Source organism: Urocitellus parryii, chromosome 9 (genome assembly GCF_045843805.1).
Source record: "Urocitellus parryii isolate mUroPar1 chromosome 9, mUroPar1.hap1, whole genome shotgun sequence".
In the NCBI taxonomy this organism is placed as follows: Eukaryota; Metazoa; Chordata; class Mammalia; order Rodentia; family Sciuridae; genus Urocitellus; species Urocitellus parryii.
Window position 1 is genome coordinate 98,446,302 of NC_135539.1, and position 14,410 is coordinate 98,460,711.

At 38.6% G+C, this 14,410-nt stretch overlaps 1 protein-coding gene across 2 annotated transcripts; it reads left to right on the plus strand.

Moving 5' to 3' along the window:
* Positions 1-3,162: 3,162 nt before the first annotated feature.
* LOC113182202 (DNA-directed RNA polymerase II subunit RPB4-like) lies at positions 3,163-3,591 on the plus strand. 2 transcript variants are annotated; one of them, XM_026388018.2, is made up of 2 exons: positions 3,163-3,419; positions 3,513-3,591. In XM_026388018.2, the coding sequence occupies exons 1-2, from the start codon at positions 3,163-3,165 to the stop codon at positions 3,589-3,591; spliced, it is 336 nt and encodes a 111-aa protein (XP_026243803.2). The 2 variants fall into 2 exon arrangements, with proteins under 2 accessions (XP_026243803.2, XP_026243801.2); XM_026388016.2 differs by having other exon boundaries at positions 3,163-3,591.
* The last annotated feature ends 10,819 nt before the right edge of the window (positions 3,592-14,410 follow it).

Genomic DNA, 14,410 nt, shown 5'->3' on the forward strand with positions numbered 1-14,410 from the left:
AAGTAGTCCATCCTATGGTTCCTAAGACAACATGGACACTTACGAAAACTTATGTCCTACATGTGGGTTTTGAAACCATTTTCAGAATAACTTCACTTTGCCATGACTTCAACAAATGGTTTCTATTGTCATCTGTCCTCTTTCAAGTTGAAATTGGTGACATGTCCTTGTGATATGATTTTTAAACACATAGGCTAGTGAACTTAGGGGGAAAGTGCAGTGAGGAAACAAAAGAGATGGGTTTCACATGCAGTCAGTGAATTCACTTTTTTCTCACGAGGAGGAGTCTCTATCCCTCAATAGATAAAAATCTGCCCATGCTAGCCCTGGTCACCTGCTCTGGGGGCAGCATCCTGAGCTCGTGAATTGCTCCAGATGTATCCTCAGCTTGATTTCTCTAGTTTCTTCTCTTCAGAGGTCAGTGCATGCTGATTTCAGATTTACACACAAATTAGAATTCTCAGACTCTTGGCAGCTTTACCCTTTCCAGGCAGTGGATGTGGAATGTCCCCCAAAGGCTCATATTTTACAAGCTTGGTCACCAGGATAGTGGGACCTTTAAGAGGTTGGGCCTAAGGGGAAGTCATTAAGTTCACTGGGGGTGTGATCTCAAAGAAGATCTGTGGTCTCTTTCCTCTTTCTCCAGGTTTTTTGGTTGATGAGTTAAGATGATTGCTCTACCATGCATTCCTGCCATGATGTGTTACTTTGCCAAAGGCCCAAAACAATGGAACTACTTGATCATGGATTGGAATCTCCGAAAATATGAGCCAAAATAAACCTTTTCTCTTTACATATTAATAGCCTCAGGTATTTCTGTGTAATGATGGACAACTGAGTCATACTGTTATGGTTTAGATGTGGTTTCCCTTAAACTTCATGGGTGAGGCAATGCAAGAAGGTTTGTAGGAGAAATGGTTAAATTATATAGCCTTAATCTAATCAGTGAAGTCAAACATTATGAAGTCAAACATTAGGAACATTATGAAGTCAAACATTATGAAGTCAAACAACAATAAGTGCTGGTGAGGATGCGGGAAAAAGGTACACTCATATATTGCTGGTGGGACTGCAAATTGGTGCAGCCAATTTGGAAAGCAATATGGAGATTCCTTGGAAAGCTGGGAATGAAACCACCATTTGACCCAGCTATTCCCCTTCTCGGACTATACCCAAAAGACCTAAAAAGAGCATACTACAGGGACACAGCCACATCAATGTTTATAGCAGCACAATTCACAATAGCTAGAATGTGGAACCAACCTAGATGCCCTTCAATAGATGAATGGATTAAAAATGTGGCATTGGGGCTGGGGATGTGGCTCAAGCGGTAGCGCGCTCGCCTGGTATGCGTTCGGACCGGGTTCGATCCTCAGCACCACATACAAACAAAGATGTTGTGTCCTCCAAAAACTAAAAAATAAATATTAAAAATTCAAAAAAATGTAGCATTTATACACAATGGAATATTACTCAGCACTAAAAAATAACAAGATCATGGCATTTGCAGACAAATGGATGGCATTAGAGCAGATTATGCTAAGTGAAGTTAGCCAATCCCTAAAAAACAAATGCCGAATGTCTTCTCTAATATAAGGGCGTGACTCAAAATGGGATAGGGAGGAAGAGCATGAGAAGACAACTACCACTAAATAGGGAAGAGAGGTGGGAGGGAAAAAGAGGGAGAAGGGGAGTTGCATGGAAGATGGAAGGAGAACTTCATTGTTATACAGAATACATATATGCTGTTGTGATGAGAAAAAGAAAAAAAAATATGTCCCATTAGATTGGATAGAGAGAAAGGATGGGAGAGGAGGGGAGGAGTAGGGAGGATAGAAGGGCAGCAGAATAGAATAGACAATATGATTGATGTATGTACATTCCATGTATGTATTATATGTCAAAATACATTCTGCTGTCATGTATGACTAAAAACAAATAAATCGTATGGTAAAAAAAAAAAGAAGGTTCGTAGGAGAAATGGTTAAATTATATAGCCTTAATCTAATCCGTGAATTAATCCCTGGTGGGATTAACTGGGTGGTAACTGGAGGCTGGTGGGATGTGGTTGGAAGATGTGATTGATTGGGGGCGTGGCTATGGGGTATATATATTTTGTACCTGGAGAGTGGAGTCATTCTCTCTCTGCTTTCTGTTTGTCATTGTGAGCTGCTTCCTTTTGCCACACTCTTCCACCAGGACATCCTGCCTCACCTGGAGCCCTGAGGAATGGGACTGGCCTTCTATGGACTGAGACCTCTGAAACTGTGAGCCCTCAGGTAAATTTTTCTTCTACAATTGTGCTGGTGGGGTCTTTTAGTCACAGTGGTGAAAAAGCTGACTAAAACCCAGGGAGACAGCATTGAAACCTGGTGTGTCTAGAATTCAACTTGAATTACAGCTTAAGGATGAACCTGTCTGACACACTCTTCCCACCACGATTTAACCAAGAACAGGCTTTGGCCTGGCTATCTAGCAATTTAGGAAAAGGGAGAGAACTGCTAAATATCTGACCCAAGTGATACAATAGGATTGTTCACTGGGGAGTACTATGTGAATGTGTACACAGTAGTTGAAGCTCATCTCTGGCTCTCATTTTGGTAATTTACTAGTATTATAAGCTACTAACGAAACTTTTTTTCTGATATGCTTTTCCCAAAATGCTTGAACAACTGCTGCTTCTGTGACCACACATAAATTTGAAAAAATTAATCCAGGCTGATTTCCAAATGCCTTACAATTTACATTATCAAAAGGAATGTAGGCTAATATCTTTTTGCCTGCAGTGAGTGTAAGGATCCTTTTTAATTTTGCCAGTATATAGGTATAAAGTGATAGTAAGTCACTACTTTAATATGAAGTTTGGTGGCCTGCAGAATTTTAATATATTCCTATATGTTTGCTAGCATTTGCATATGATTTTTAATGTTTCTTTAATGCAATTTTCCGACAGTTTAAAAAAGCTATTGGGGAGCTGGAATTGTGGTGAAGGAAGAAAGAAAGAAAGGAAGGAAGGAAGGAAAGAAGGAAGACTTGGGTCCATCAACAACTAAGAATACTTTTTTAAAAGAAGCTACTTAGCCGTCCCACCCCTTCCGGGCGGCAGCCGGCTGCTCCACACTTCCGCTTCCGGTGGTGTTCGTGGTAGTACACCGTGTGGCTATGGCTTCCGGGGGCAGGGATCCGAGGTCCGGTGACGTGGAAGAGGATGCCTCACAGCTTGTCTTTCCCAAAGAGTTTGAAACAGCAGAGACTCTTCTAAATTCAGAAGTTCATATGCTTCTGGAGCATCGAAAGCAACAAAGTGAGAGTGCAGAGGATGAGCAGGAATTCTCAGACGTCTACATGAAAACTTTAAAGTACACTTCCCGGTTCAGTCATTTCAAAAACAAAGAGACCATTACAAGTGTCCGCAGCTTGCTGCGCCAGAAAAAGCTCCACAAGTTTGAGTTGGCCTGTTTGGCCAACCTTTGCCCAGAGACTGCAGAGGAGTCCAAGACTCTGATTCCAAGCCTGCGGGCGCGATTTGAAGATGAGGAACTGCAGCAGATTCTTGATTCTATCCAGACAAAGCTCAGTTTTCAGTATTAATCTCCAAACTTCACTCAGCTTCTTGGGGGACTCACGTCCCCCAGCACAGCACCACCCTCTCAGGGGCTGGGCCTGCCTTGCAGAAGCTATTGCAAAAGACATTTGGAATTCTTGAAGAGGACAGTCCTTCTTGGTATGGGTTTAGGTTGCTGCTTCAAATGTGACTCTTAGACCATAATGACCGTATGATCTCAGAGCAGACTTGCAGTGACTGCCTAAACAAGAGGCTGGGAAGGGGGAGGTGGGATGTGATATAAGCCATGCTGTTGGCTATCTCATACTGTGGTTTTCGGACCCCACATTTATTTTGTATTCATAACATTTCATATTTTAAATTAAAAAAAAAATAAAAATAAAAATAAAAGAAGCTACTTGGATTTTATTCTTTTTGAACATTATCTGTATTACCTGATAAACATTTTACAAAAGTAGATATTTTTTGACAGGAATACTTTCCCACCTACAATTTAACTTATAGTTAAAATTTTAACTTAAATTTAAAGCATATGACTTCTCTTCTATACATTTTGGGCTTTCTAATTTTAACTAAAAAGATTCTCTTGCTTCTGCATTTATCAGGAATTTACCGAATTCTCAACTACGCAGTCCCACTTCTGAGAATCCGTCCCATTAAAATAAAAGCAACAGGGCATAATGATATTTGCCAAAGAACATTAGTGTATTTTACCATGTAAAAAAATAACAGAGAAATAAATGTCCATTAATAGGTGAATGATTGAATCAAGCATGGTAGATAAATACTCCTAAAAGAAGAAAGAGGGTGTATATCATTTGTTTTGGAAATATTTCTCATGAAATATTTTTGCATGAGAACTGTATGTTGTAGAAGATTACGTATAAAATGAGATTTGCTAAATACCACCAACAAAAAATATGTGTGAGTAACAATAATGCATACTGTTCACTTCTCTAGCTATGTGAACACAGAAAAATATGGAAGGTCATATACTAATTGGGGGGGAAGCACTAACAGGGGTACCTACCTCAAAAAAAAGTCAAGCTACATTTTCAATCTGTTTTCTTGAAAGTCTGTTATCACTGTAAAATTCGTCTTTCATTTATCTATGTATTATGTCACCAAGGAGACAATAGTAGATTATATATTCAATAATAAGACTATAGTGGAGGGCTGGGGTTGTGGCTTAGTGATAGAGCTCTTGACTGGCACATGGGAGGCACTGGGTTCGATCCTCAGCACCACATAAAAATTAATTAAATAAATGTACTGTGTTTATCTACAACTAAAAAAAAATTTAAAAATAGAGTATGGTGGAGAAGGAAGAACCTAGTCTTAGCTTAGTTTCCATCCATAGTCATTTGCATCTTGAAATCCAAGATGGTTCCAATGAGCCACAGGTCATTTTCAGCTTGAATGGCTCCTTATTTATGATCTCAGGTGCATCACTACTGACACTTTGTACCTGATGAATCCATGCTGGAGTGGGCTGGGGGTGTACTTGCAATGCAAAATGCTAAGCCATCAGATTCCTGGCCTCTACTTATTAGATGCCAGTAACAATCCACCCAGTGGTGAGAATAAAAAATGTCCCCAGACATCATCAAATGTCCAATAAGAGAACAAATTACCCCCAGTTTTTTAACCACTAATCTAATCTGCATGATTATTATATCCTTTTCCTAAAATTTGTTTTTTTTAGTAATTACAAAGGACACTCATCAATAATTCCATTGACAATCAACCTCTGAATTATTTCAGTGACCTTTATTTTGATTAAGTATGTGTCACCTTATCATTAGTGTGAGAGGGAGTTATGAGCTTGTTGTTTTCCTCTCTGAATTGCACAAACAAGTTATAATGACTCATTCATTGTAGGCTCAAGGAACCTCAGCATTCAGGTGCTTGGAGAATGTTCATAATAAATCATAATTATCTGCATTGTTTTGAGCTACTATTATACAGCTAAGGAACAATGACTCAGATTTTTTTTTTAAACGAGGGAAGTTCCTTTCTATTCACTTGCTTTATTCCAAAGTAATCACACATACACAGGAACTGCTTTATTGTTTATTACATTTTTTTTTTCATCTTAGCAGTTAGAGTAAGTTAGGAACATAAAACTCTTAGTACTTGATGGTTTTGCTTAAAGATAATCATTCTGAGTTTGGGTAGTGCAGAGAACTCGGAAATTCTGAATAGCCCAATTGTTATAGCTTCAAAAAAATTCCCCCAACATGATGTACATGGATTAATCCCAATGAGAATATTATTGTATTTGCCTAGTTGTGAATTTCAAGTAGTTTTCTCAGATAAGCAAGAAGCAGTGAGGGTTATGGAACTTTGTGCCACACTGACAGAAATGATTATATTTTTGTGTGTATGAGTGTGTGTGGGTATGGGTGAGTATAATTAGGACTTGATTTCATTACAACCTGCTCATGTGGTTGAATGGAAGCCTCCAACCTCACCACTTCCAGTAAGTTGGTATCTAATGAATGATTACTTTAAAATAACTTAATTTTGTATACAAAAGAAGTTAATTGATAGGTAAAGTTAAATGGCTTAAGACGGTGCACTTGGGCTGGGGCTGTAGCTCAGTAGTACAGTGCTTGCCTAGCACAGGTGAGACCATGGGTTTGATCCTCAGCATGACATAAAAAGTAAATAAATAAAGTTATAAAAAATATGTTTTAAAAAGACTGCACAATATGAATCATATATTTACAATAATCTTAAAAACATTCGTTTATTTAATAAAAAGTTTTTAAGTGCTATGTGCCAAACATTGTGCTAGGAATACAATAGTGAGCAAAAACAACCTTATCTCTGCCCTTGAGAAGTCTAAAGTTTAAGGACTAGAGGTATAAAGAGATAGTGATTATACACTATCATAATTAAATGTTACAGGTAGAGAAGTAAAGATGTTTGGTGTTGTGTGTGATCTGTTCTACTCTGGAGGTCAGGAAAGAGTTCACTGAGGAGCTCAAAGTGAGATCTAAAGTATTATCTAAAGTTAACTGGGTAAAGAAGAGAGAGAAAAGCACTTTAAGAAAGGGACATTGCATGTGCAAAATCCCTGTGATGAGAATAGGTCAATGTGACTGAAATAGAGATGGCAATTGGAGAGAGTTTGAGAGATGCACAGAAGCTAGAACTTTCAGTTCAAAACCAGTTTCACCTAAATCCCATATGCAATGAAATGACCAGGAAGAGTTTTAATAAAGTAGTTGACATGGTCAATGTTACTGAAACAAAAGGTTGACACTATTATGTTTTGAAATTTTTCTGGATGAGTTCAAAGAGTGTGTATAAAAGGGGTCAGAGGGCATGCTGAGAGGTGATGCAGGAGGGTGCTTGCCTGGTCCAGGCAATCAAAGATGTTACTTTTCATTAGTGGATGTGGCAATGGTGATAAGGATGGAGAAAAATGAGCAGGTTCTATAGATATTTTGAGGATAATATCAGTTGAAATTTATAGGGTCTGGGGATATGGTATGAAGGTACAAACCTCATCTAGCACACATAAGACCCTGGGTTCAAGCCCCAGCACTACAAAACCAAATAAAACATTACAAAACAAAATTGATTTGTATTTAAGGTAGGTATTGGTAGGGAGTAAGGGTGGGAGGAAAGAAAATATAAGAATAACCCTGGAAAAACGGGATTGATAAGGTATATAAGTTTTCTTTTCTTGATTGTATGTGCACAAGCCTCAGATAATTAAACCAATGTTTCCAAGTTTGAAGAATTAATCTATGGCACAGCTAGAGTTGAATCCAGGTGAGACCAACAATAAAACAAGGGATGTATTCATGATTGGAAAGATTTAACATGGTTTGCAAGAAAATAAATTTGAACTAGGAAATGAGACTCTTCAAAAGAGATTGGTGTCCTTTTTGGTAAAAGAAGAAGTCCTGGTACTTTGAGAAACCCCCAACCCTAGACCTCTTCCTGCACTTTTATCTGCTCCACACACTGTGGCATGTTACCTACCCTCAGCCTCCAATAAGCCAGTTAGCACATGGCTCTGGAAGGAGTGTGAAATGTCCACTGCATTGCTTTACAAACTTTCTAAACCCCATCATGAGAAAAGACAAAAGACCCAGACAGCAGAACAGAAAACACAGGAATGGTATTTTAAAATAAAAGTACATAGCAGTTTATCTCCACAACTCTCAAACTACAAAGGGATGAGGAAAAACCACCAGTAGCCACAACTGTCACAGTGGTATTTCAGTAGCCTGAAATGCCTGATACCAAAACAGTCAGAGCAGTAAAAAGAGGCATGGGCCAATTGCAGAATAGCACTGGGAGAGGGACCACCTAATGCAATAGTGTTTCAGTAAAAGGGATGTGGTAAGTACCAGCAGGCTAGAGCAGTTGATGTGATTCTGCAACCTGTACACTCAGAAAAATGAGAAATTATACCCCATTTGATTCAAATGGATGATATGTCAAGAACATTGTATTGTCGTGCGCAACTAATAATAATAATAAAAAAAACTAGCCACCCAGGTTTCCCTTTCAGGTAGATTAATATGCAAAGGAGAAACTTCTGAAGATAGAATGAAGATTAATTAGATGACTAAAATTGTAGATAAAGGGAAGGTTCTTTTATAAAAGCTTCCCACCTAAAATAATAGAAATAAAATTATACCTTATAAAACCCCAAATTATTACGGGATCCCATCATGAAGCATCAATAGCTTTGAACATCACAAAAGAGAGGAATTCCAACACAATTGCCTCCCACTATAAAAACACACCATGACATATAGTCTGGGGGGAAAATTGATAGCAATTAAGTTTGATCAGAATTTGTCTTATCTGATTCCATTTGTAGCAGATACCAAGAACAGAGAAATGTACTGAACTGAATCTTGTGTTGACATTCAGCAAAATCCAGACTGTGGGGAAATATTCAGGTCAAATGGTCCTCATACTTCTACAGAAAAATTACAAAGGAAGAAAAAAAAATCTCTTTAGAACCTTAAAAGACATATCGATTTTCTTTATGTGTGCCAGACTAAATTGAGGCTCCTAGGGATATTCACTAGGGGAATAAAAGCATGAAGAAAAGTCAAAAAAGGTAATGAAGAAAGTATAAGTTATTGGTTAAAATCAGGATAGAGAGGGCTGTGATTGGATGGTGAGTTAGCATTTCATCCCTATGACAAGAGCCTGAGAAAAACTCCTCCATGGTTTTGAAGGTTTCAGACCATGTTTGGCTGACTCCAAGGCAGAACCATCATGGCAGAAGAGTGTGACCGAGGAAAGCATCTCAGCTCATGGCAGCCATTATGGAGGGAAGGGGTGACAAGATATACCCTTCCAGGGCCCTTCTGCACTGCTACTTCCTCAAACTAGGCCCCACCAAGTAGTTTCCACCACTTCCCAACAATGCCGTCAAATACAAATCCCTGAATGGATTAATTCAACAATAAGATCAGAGCTTTCCTGATCCAATCACGACCCTAAGTCATTGCCTCTGAACATTGTTGCATTGAGAACCAAACCTTTAACGCAGGAGCCTTTGGGGAACATTCCAGATCCAAACCATAATGGGCGATTTCTAAGATTGTGGCAAATTTGATTTCTTGGCCTGGGTGTTGGTAACAAAGATTTCTATCTTATAATAACTCAAAAAGCTCTGCATTTTATTTGTGTGGTTTTCTGTATCCATATTTTATTTTTTTAATGCAAGAGAAAGAAAAATATGGTTTATTTGGACAAGCCCTAGTTTATTCTAAAAATTAAAATAACTAACTGGAGATATGTTGTCGTCCTTGTAAAAGTATTTAAAGTGGAATTTGTGTTTTCTAAACACCCATGGTGGCTGTTTCAAAAGAAAATTAACATTAAAAAATTAATTTTAAATGTAATCTATAATTTTAGCTTGTATCCAGTTAAGTGATATGGTACCTCCTTTGAGATCTATGTGTCCTCAAGGGTCCCTCCCAATGTAGTCAAATCTGTACACTCCAAATTGGTTGTCTGATCCCACATAATTAAATACACAAGTGAACAAGATACAACAGTAACCTGACCACAAGGGTTAGGAAAAGGTAATGACCATGATGAATGGCAAGGAAAGAACTTTGGATAAGAAATGTGCCTTGACCCCCAAGATCCTATCGGCAGAAACTCTCCAAGGCAAGGAGTTGGAAGGACGTGAATATTTAGGAGCATCCTTGGGTAGCAGAACTTGTTTAGTTCATGAGGATGATGTTTCTACAGCTGTCTGCTTGTAGAAAGAGCTTCAGGAAATCTGTCATCCTTCTTCAAAACAAGCAAGGGTCACTAAAGCCCCATTATTGAACCCAAGCAGGAAATACAACAAAGCTCCACACAATAAAGTCCTACTGAAAGGAATCTGACTTAGGAAAGAGTTGGTGGGGTTCTCTTAGGATGACTAGTCTCAACTGTTCCCAGGCCAGTCATGATTAAAAGACATGCTTATTTAACTATCTGCAGTTTATGACAAATAGCAAAGGCTATCAATGGGAGAAGGAAGTCTGTACATTGAGATGTAATCCTTTTCTGATGTGTCAGGAAATATTAACCACTGATGACAAAGTAAAATAAAACAAAGGTGATTGTTGACATGCAGTGTGTGGATGCATGCCAGAACTCTGCTCCTGCTTTGGAGATGGGAAGAGCATAGCAGAGTCATTGCTAAGTACAATTACATTGGTTCTGGGGCTGGCTGTTCCACCAAAATACCTATGTGATCTCGGGTATAGCATTAAAATGCAAAATAGATATTTCCTTTTCTAATAGAGAAAAAAGAATGTCAAGTTAATAATTTCCTTGTGACATTTGTTAGCAGAGACATTTGTCACTATAACAAGTCCTCTTTCATAGATAGTCAAGTAATATGTATCCTAGGAGATAACGGAACCCTTACTTATAGTGCTTCAAAAGAAAATATGCATCTGTGTATATGCAAAATGTAAAATGTTGATTTACAGTAATTGACAATATATAATAAGGTCTCTACTTTTATCTAATAATAGATACCTACAAGTATCTAATGACTCTCTTTATTAAAAGTGATGTATTCATTAGTTCCTTCTTCTACCCAAAAAAACATTTTTAAAATCTGACAGTTTTCATATATCTCAGCACCCCAGTGTGCTTAGTTCCAATCTCAACTATGGTATTAACAATCTTTGATGAGGAAGCTGGAAATTTCCAAGCCTTGTGCCTCTGAGAACTGGGCATCTTAGTATATTGAGAAATTCTTCCCCACAAGAAAGTGCAGAATAAAGATTGATGTGGTGTTCTAAGCCCTGTGTTCATTGTCCTGGGGGTAGCAGGGATCATTGGTCCTCTGTGAGCATTGATTCACAGCACAAAAACTCCAATTTTCCCTCCAGTATGTATGTGCATTTTATCTGTCTGTTTGGCCATTTTTCTGCATCCCTAAATCAGTCCTGGAGAACTGCTATTCAGCATCCACTTTCGAAGAATGAAGAAGCTGGAGTCTGATGTCCTTGGGTGCCTGAACAACAATCAAATTACCTGCCCAAGGAGAATGAAGCTTGTGTTTACATAGGCTTCTTCCTTCTTCCCATTTTGCTTCATCCAGGCCACTAGCCTATTGCACATTCAGAGCAGGTATCACCACTCAGTTTGGTGTCTCCCAGGCTAACAATTACTGAAAACATCAACACATTCCAAAAGTCTTTTAATCTTAGGAATTTATTAATCTAATCAAGTTGATGACTTGGATTAACTGTTACAAGTATACTTTGACCTTTCTGTACAAATAGTACCTAAAGATATTGCTGTCCTTGTACTGACTTGAGGGAAATTTGTAGTGATGGCAGCCCCAGTCAAGAGGTCTGATTTCAGAAGCCCTTCCTTCCCATGGCAGTCAAATGGCTCCCAAGAGCTACACGAGACAACTGGCTCCATGGAAAAGTATTTTTCAAGCTTTGATTTGAATCCCACTTGCCAATACCTCATTGTCTAAAGCAAGCACATGGCCAAGGCCAAAACAGAGTAGAAGAGCACCAAAGTGCATATTTTAAGGGGTGTGCTCCAGGGAGGGAAAGAATCTATGTTTAATTTTGTAACCTATCACAAATTCCCTCCACCATAGAAGGAAATATTGGGAGGGAAAAGACACATTCCCTATTGACATTACTGTCACGCAACTAGAAAGGGGTAAAGATAGAATGTAATCTGATTCTAGAACCTACTCTTCTACACTAATCTAACCTGTCACTTGTACTTTCTGACTGATGGACTCCCATGTCTTTTCCAGGAGTAATGGAATCTGTTTATCAGGATGGCCTCAGCCAGTAATACAAGTCTAAGAACAAATAGAGGCTGGCACAGAGCTGCTCCATTAGCCCGGGCACTGCAGGGTATGTGTAGTAGAGGTCCAGGTTGGCATGGCTAGCTCCCAGAACCAGCATTTCCCATAGCCCCTGATTTTGCTTAAATGGGAGTTCCCTATCTTAAATCCTGTCACTGTCCAGGCAGTTTGATGAAATACCACTGAGGTTCAAGGAGAAGAAGTTCACAGATTTATAAGGTGGTGATATCGAAATGGTGAGGGAGGAGAGTTTGGGGAAGGAGAAAGGAGGAGTTGAGATGGGGCTTTGGAAGTTCTATGAGAAATTATGTGATTTAATGGTCTAGGTTAGCACGTGAGCTCTTTTAGAAATTAAATCATACCATCGCAAACTTCAACCTGTCCTAATCCTACTGCAGAATGTCTGTATTTTAAGGGGATGAGGAAAAAAAAGTGAAATGAGGTCTGCAGGAAGTATACAAAAGGGGCAGGAAAGCTGCAGATGCCACAGAAGTAGAAATATTGGTGACAGATGTTCTTGGCTCATTGGAGCCCCTCAGTCCAGACAGCATTTTCATCATCTCTCCAACACTGCCTTTTCCTCCAACAGTGTGACAGACCCCGTAATGGCTTTCACAAGTGTGCTTGATGGAGGGGTGCTGTGAAATTGCAGCATCCCTTTTACCCGGTATCTTTCCAGTAGCCTTGTAAATACCATTTTTTTTTTTAAATCCAGCCACCCAGCAGGACATTACTCTATTGAAAAAAGAAATCTTAGACCATAACAAAGGTTTTCAAAAGAAATATTCCAAAGAAGAGTAGACTTCGATCCTATTATGGCTGGGTCATCTCAGCTTCCAGGCTTTTAAACATTTTTCTCAGCCGATCGGCCTACTAGTCAGTATAGTATAGAGAACACAAAATAGTTGTGTGCATGTCTGTTAAGCACAAAGATCTCTGATTAGTTCATTAGTTGATTGCATTAATAGATTTTAGAGAGCACCAACAATTCCTAAATTTATGGGGAATTCAGATATTCCAAAGAGATCTTTTTCCAGGTAGGAGCATGATTGATGTTACAAGATTTCTGGGACAAGCTAGAGGAAAGCAATGAGTAAACCAGACGGAAACTAGGAGAATACGAGAAGAAAGCAAAACTAAAGCACATATTTTAGAGCATATTTATCTTTTTTTTTAATATTTATTTATTTATTAGTTATTGGCAGACACAACATCTTTGTTTGTATGTGGTGCTGGAGGATCGAACCCGGGCCGCACGCATGCCAGGCGAGCGCGGTACCGCTGAGCCACATCCCCAGCCCCAAGCATATTTATCTTAAATATATATTCTGGGTGACCAACACTTACCAAATAGTCACTCAAATTTATTTTGCAATGGATTTCTGTGTCTGATTGGACTTATGCTTTCACCTATTCAAGCTTAATGACTGAATACATGTGTCATGGCAAAATATATTACATAATAGCATTCAGGGATTGGACACCAGGCAACAAAGGGCACTGATCCCTAAACAGAAGAGGTAAACTGCATGATTACTCCAGCTTACTGCATGGATGGAATATTCAAGCTAGGGCCCAAAGAAGTGAAAGCAGAGCAGAGTCCAGTAGTCATGCTGAGTTGAGGAGATGAACCTATAAGTCCAGGGAAGGCAACCAGAGTTCACAGGCACAGTGCCAGAGAGGAGAGAGCAGCAGAGAGGAATCTTCAGCTGAGTACCACTTAGCAACAATGTGACACCAAATCCCTGGAGTGTGCAGGGGCACCTAAAAAATTAGAGGAAATAATCCTGAGGGTAATGCACAAGTGAGAACAGTTCATGCTCCCTCCAGCCAGAGTAGAAAATCTTATAACTTCTGGGCCATAGGAAAAAACTCAGAAAGATTTTGCCTCAGGAGAGGGGCAAAATTAACCCTAAACTAAAATCTCCTCTTTTTTCCAACTAACAAAGCCTAAAAGAAAGATCCAAAGGGGAAAATTGTTTCCACATAGCTTATCTATATCACCAAGCAGAGCTCAAGAATATTTAACTATAAAGGGTACAAAAATGTCCAGTGCCTTCCATGGTCCAAAACATCCAATAAATTGAGCATATCCAATAAAAAAATTGCTAGACATTCCAGAAAACAGAAAAATATGACCCATAATGAGGAGGAAAATTAGTTAATTGGAATGCACACCCAGAAATTGAATAGTTGATATAATGAGTAGAAAGGACATTAAAATGATTATTTTAACTGCATTTTTAAAAGTTCAAGAATTAGCTCCCCCCAAAGAAAAGATGTAGTGAAGGTCCAAATAAAACTTTTAGAGATAAAAATCAAAATATCTAAGACCAAAAAATACACTAGAAAGAATTAAAAACAGACAAGACATTGGAAAAAAAAAAAGATTCGGGAACTTGAAAGTATCTATAAAAACTAAAATAAAACAGAGTTATAAATACTTTAAAAATAACTAAAAATGCATCAGTAATCAATGGTACAACTCAAATGGCCTAATGTATCAGAGACCC